Below are 5,879 nucleotides of genomic sequence, written 5' to 3' on the forward strand. Positions count from 1 at the left end.
CTCACAGCACGTACGAAAACGCCAGCGTTCTGAGCACGTACGCAAACGCCAGCGCTCACAGCACGTACGAAAACGCCAGCGCTCACAGCACGTACACAAACGCCAATCCCCTATACTACAGAACTCATTAAGAAGTCTACAAATAAAGGATAACTCCTCGGGTTTCAGAGTAATTTGCCTTATTGTGCGTCACATATTACTACACATTTATTGGCATTTCATCCAGAACTGAACAAAAACAGAAAAAATTAAATTTAAATGATAATTTTCAGGCACGGATTTTATTAGGAAAGCCCATTTGGGGAATGTTTTAGGGTTTATGTTCATAGATGCCATATGACAAGAGATTCTTGCTGGTGAGTAGTAAAGTAAATGGAACCCTCCCCCTTTACTACCCAACATTTCTTTACACAACAATTCGTTACCAATTTTAGAAAGATCTCTGCCAGAATGATGGTATTCTGTGACAATACAACATGGGATAACGTGTGCGGGTTATAGCTGCAGGAACAGGCGGGGCAGATGAGGAAGGCGGCTTCGCTGTGACAATACAACATGGGATAACGTGTGCGGGTTATAGCTGCAGGAACAGGCGGGGCAGGTGAGGAAGGCGGCTTCGCTGTGACAATACAACATGGGATAACGTGTGCGGGTTATAGCTGCAGGAACAGGCGGGGCAGGTGAGGAAGGCGGCTTCGCTGTGACAATACAACATGGGATAACGTGTGCGGGTTATAGCTGCAGGAACAGGCGGGGCAGGTGAGGAAGGCGGCTTCGCTGTGACAATACAACATGGGATAACGTGTGCGGGTTATAGCTGCAGGAACAGGCGGGGCAGGTGAGGAAGGCGGCTTCGCTGTGACAATACAACATGGGATAACGTGTGCGGGTTATAGCTGCAGGAACAGGCGGGGCAGGTGAGGAAGGCGGCTTCGCTGTGACAATACAACATGGGATAACGTGTGCGGGTTATAGCTGCAGGAACAGGCGGGGCAGGTGAGGAAGGCGGCTTCGCTGTGACAATACAACATGGGATAACGTGTGCGGGTTATAGCTGCAGGAACAGGCGGGGCAGGTGAGGAAGGCGGCTTCGCTGTGACAATACAACATGGGATAACGCGTGTGGGTTATAGCTGCAGGAACAGGCGGGGCAGATGAGGAAGGCGGCTTCGCTGTGACACTACAACATGGGATAACGCGTGCGGGTTATAGCTGCAGGAACAGGCGGGGCAGATGAGGAAGGCGGCTTCGCTGTGACACTACAACATGGGATAACGTGTGCGGGTTATAGCTGCAGGAACAGGCGGGGCAGGTGAGGAAGGCGGCTTCGCTGTGACAATACAACATGGGATAACGTGTGCGGGTTATAGCTGCAGGAACAGGCGGGGCAGGTGAGGAAGGCGGCTTCGCTGTGACAATACAACATGGGATAACGTGTGCGGGTTATAGCTGCAGGAACAGGCGGGGCAGGTGAGGAAGGCGGCTTCGCTGTGACAATACAACATGGGATAACGTGTGCGGGTTATAGCTGCAGGAACAGGCGGGGCAGGTGAGGAAGGCGGCTTTGCTGTGACAATACAACATGGGATAACGTGTGCGGGTTATAGCTGCAGGAACAGGCGGGGCAGATGAGGAAGGCGGCTTCGCTGTGACAATATAACATGGGATAACGTGTGCGGGTTATAGCTGCAGGAACAGGCGGGGCAGGTGAGGAAGGCGGCATCGCTGTGACACTACAACATGGGATAACGTGTGCGGGTTATAGCTGCAGGAACAGGCGGGGCAGATGAGGAAGGCGGCTTCGCTGTGACAATACAACATGGGATAACGTGTGCGGGTTATAGCTGCAGGAACAGGCGGGGCAGATGAGGAAGGCGGCTTCGCTGTGACAATACAACATGGGATAACGTGTGCGGGTTATAGCTGCAGGAACAGGCGGGGCAGATGAGGAAGGCGGCTTCGCTGTGACAATATAACATGGGATAACGTGTGCGGGTTATAGCTGCAGGAACAGGCGGGGCAGATGAGGAAGGCGGCATCGCTGTGACAATACAACATGGGATAACGTGTGCGGGTTATAGCTGCAGGAACAGGCGGGGCAGATGAGGAAGGCGGCTTCGCTGTGACAATACAACATGGGATAACGTGTGCGGGTTATAGCTGCAGGAACAGGCGGGGCAGATGAGGAAGGCGGCTTCGCTGTGACACTACAACATGGGATAACGTGTGCGGGTTATAGCTGCAGGAACAGGCGGGGCAGATGAGGAAGGCGGCTTCGCTGTGACAATACAACATGGGATAACGTGTGCGGGTTATAGCTGCAGGAACAGGCGGGGCAGATGAGGAAGGCGGCTTCGCTGTGACAATACAACATGGGATAACGTGTGCGGGTTATAGCTGCAGGAACAGGCGGGGCAGATGAGGAAGGCGGCTTCGCTGTGACAATACAACATGGGATAACGTGTGCGGGTTATAGCTGCAGGAACAGGCGGGGCAGATGAGGAAGGCGGCTTCGCTGTGACAATACAACATGGGATAACGTGTGCGGGTTATAGCTGCAGGAACAGGCGGGGCAGATGAGGAAGGCGGCTTCGCTGTGACAATACAACATGGGATAACGTGTGCGGGTTATAGCTGCAGGAACAGGCGGGGCAGATGAGGAAGGCGGCTTCGCTGTGACAATACAACATGGGATAACGTGTGCGGGTTATAGCTGCAGGAACAGGCGGGGCAGATGAGGAAGGCGGCTTCGCTGTGACAATATAACATGGGATAACGTGTGCGGGTTATAGCTGCAGGAACAGGCGGGGCAGATGAGGAAGGCGGCATCGCTGTGACAATACAACATGGGATAACGTGTGCGGGTTATAGCTGCAGGAACAGGCGGGGCAGATGAGGAAGGCGGCTTCGCTGTGAGGGGCTGTCCTCACCTCACTACCTTAAGGGTAAATCACAGGAGATCCATTTATGTGCATCCCACAGGCTTCATATAAATCCATAATTACAATGTTGGTCTCTTATAGTCCTTGATCAATAAATATCTACACCCAGGTACTTCTGATGTCCACATTAGTTGATGGCGCGAGGCCGCGACGAGCTGATGTTACAGGCGGAGAATCTGGAGCTTGCGCTTCCATCCCATGTGTCACGAGATGACAGAACTGACTGCAAGGCCCGAGTGTAAGCTGACAGTGAGAAACAGTCAGGTGGTTAAGACATACAGCAAAAAAGGTATTACGCTTGTAGTTGGCTTCGTGATATTTATCCAGTGGCTTTCCACTGCATCGCATTCCACACTGGCAGCTAAAGCCCCTCCCACGTTCCAATTCTAACAGCCAATAGATCGCTGGCACTCTGGGTATGAATCTCATTGCTGGTCAGCACAGACCGGTCCTATTCAGTCCAGTATAAAACCTTCAGTTCCTTCATGGACATTGCTCATCTCAGTAACATAGTTTGAGTACTAATTTGGAGCTGTGGCTCTAGCGTTTACCATGGATGCCACCCCCCCTCCCTCCACTGGCTTCTCTATACCCAGCGAGTGATCCATATTAATTTATACCATTCTGCTACAGTCTATACATCCATCTTATGACATGCACAAGGTTCCCGGCTCTGGGTTCCACAATGACACTACATCGTACCTTTGGGGTTCTTGTAGAACATGCAGTTATTAGCGCAGGTGTCGGGGTGGGCATCCCAGAAATCCGTACCGCAACAGCAAAGGGGAGGCAGCTCAATGTTATGCAGCGTCATCTTGTCTTTCATCTGGGCCCGCAGAGCTTCTACGTACCTGGATAAGAGGACGTCAGAGTATAGACCGTACACAGCTGGGTTATCAGCGACCACAGTATCAGCCAATGAGTGATAACAGGGCTATTGCTGTAATACGTTACTATAGGCAACAGAAGCGTTCTAGCTACCGGTTTCACCATACATTAACCATCAGTGTCACTGTGCAGTGTGGAAACCACAGGCGAGAGTACTGGTCATCAATAGTGTGACATCAGGGCATGGGATGCACCGGATTCACACTAGTCAGGTACAAAAGGTGTCTGATGGGGGTCAGTCACTCCGCCAGGGGGTCAGTCACTCCGGTATTTCCAAGTCACAGCACTTTATTAACCCTATTAGTGCAAATTATTGTACAAGTTACCTGTTGTGTTCTTTGGTTTTCTGCGTTCTCTCTCTCTGTTGTTCGGTTGCCTCCAGGAGTGTTGCCAAGTCGCACGCCTTCCTTGGCGTATTGGGATGCAGGGCCCTGCCCAATCTCCGCTCCTCCATCTGCCGCTCTGCTTCCCGCTCCAGCTTCATTCTGTGAGCAGAGAGAAGACGCTGTGAAGTTCTGCTGTCTGCACTTTGTGCTGGACAGAACAGTCTGAATGGAAAGGGAATCCAATGACGGCGAGAAGAATAGCGGCACCAATCAGAAGTGAAGCAGTTCACCAGTCACTGTGGTCCAGATGTCTCAAGGTTCAAATAGTGATAAAGTGCAGTGACAACCAGCTCCCAACTGTCATTAAAAAACACAGCCTGTAAAATGACAGTTAGGGGCTGATTGGCTGGCTGTTTATCACTCTCCATGTGATCACTTTTTGAAGCTTGATACATCTGGCCCATAAAGTGAAGGGTTTTGGTTTGTTTCTAAATAGGAGAAGACTGGTCTCACTGACTAAGAGAATGAGGGCCACATGTTCTTCACACCCATCTCTACACCCACGGGGACCGGGAACTATTATATACTGCGGTACAACTCTGACCAAGCACATCTATAGTACTGCCTGCATTATTGGGGTCATCCACAGAGTGGTCTACAGTCCACATTTGGCAAAACGCAAAAGCTTCCAGCAAAAACTGGTTCCAAAAATATATTCTGTGAGTGCGCGAATGAACGAGGTGATAAACCAAAATAATCGTTCCTCTAAGACTCGTCACCTCAGGAGGTCATTGAACCATGAAGTCTAAAGTCGGTCTAATGTTAACGCCAAGTAAACTATATGCTGATAAAGACAGGCGGACAATACGTGAGCGGTCAGCATCGCTTAGTACCATCTATAAATGCAGATACGCGCCATAGTAATGTACCAGTAGTCACCAGCAGGTGGCACTGTGCTCTGGAACAGGACATAGGGGTTTATACTGCACTTACTTGGATATTTTCCTCTCGTGCTCCTTCTGCCTCCGTGTTTCTTTCACTTGCTCTCGCTCAATGTCCATGAAGAGCCTCCGGTATGTGCGGTACTGATTCTGCCTCTAGGACACAGAGTATAACACCGGTCAGGTGCCGAGGTTTCCCAATTATCACACAGCAGCGACAGTGTGGATGTTACTTGCTTATGAAACATGGAAAGGAGATGGAAATATATACTGAACCTTGGAGGGGGAGGGAGGGGGGTATTGAGAACGTTCCCTGTGATTTTGGCCAAGAAACAAAAAAACAAAAAACAAACAAACCACGATTGGCACGTATATTTAATAAAATAGATGATAATCATCACAAATCTAATGGATAATGTCATTCTTATTCGTTAGTGCACTTGGCATTCCGCCCCATTACATTGTTACTGTACTCATTACTAGGATTGGCCTAGTATTAATTAGAACAATAGTTGGCAGAATAGATCTTTAGGATATTTGGGATTTCATTTGACATCTGTAACAGCGGTTCCTGAACTGGGAGCCGCAGGGCACTTATTACAAGGGGTGCCATGGATCGGTGGTCAATGCTACAGGCAAATCCAGAGCTGGTGGCTGCCAATAATAAAATACGTGGACAAACAAAAGCTAAACACTGTCCAAACCCACGTAACGGACCCGAAGGGTGACAGGAATTACCATTTATTTGCTGAGTTTATCAAAAAGGATCAACTTTAAGCCTA

At 49.9% G+C, this 5,879-nt stretch overlaps 1 protein-coding gene across 1 annotated transcript in view; it reads right to left on the minus strand.

Moving 5' to 3' along the window:
- Positions 1 to 262: 262 nt before the first annotated feature.
- Positions 263 to 5,879, minus strand: part of CCDC15 (coiled-coil domain containing 15) — a 47,887-nt gene continuing 42,270 nt past the window's right edge. The window contains exons 6-9 of the mRNA XM_083161585.1: positions 5,150 to 5,253; positions 4,157 to 4,315; positions 3,645 to 3,793; positions 263 to 3,185 (exon numbers count right to left, since the gene is read on the minus strand). Of these exons, the coding sequence (XP_083017711.1) occupies positions 3,070 to 3,185; positions 3,645 to 3,793; positions 4,157 to 4,315; positions 5,150 to 5,253 (528 nt within the window). The 3' untranslated portion in view covers positions 263 to 3,069. The remainder of the gene's footprint in view (positions 3,186 to 3,644; positions 3,794 to 4,156; positions 4,316 to 5,149; positions 5,254 to 5,879) is intronic.

Source organism: Crinia signifera, chromosome 19 (genome assembly GCF_055691185.1).
Source record: "Crinia signifera chromosome 19, ASM5569118v1, whole genome shotgun sequence".
In the NCBI taxonomy this organism is placed as follows: Eukaryota; Metazoa; Chordata; class Amphibia; order Anura; family Myobatrachidae; genus Crinia; species Crinia signifera.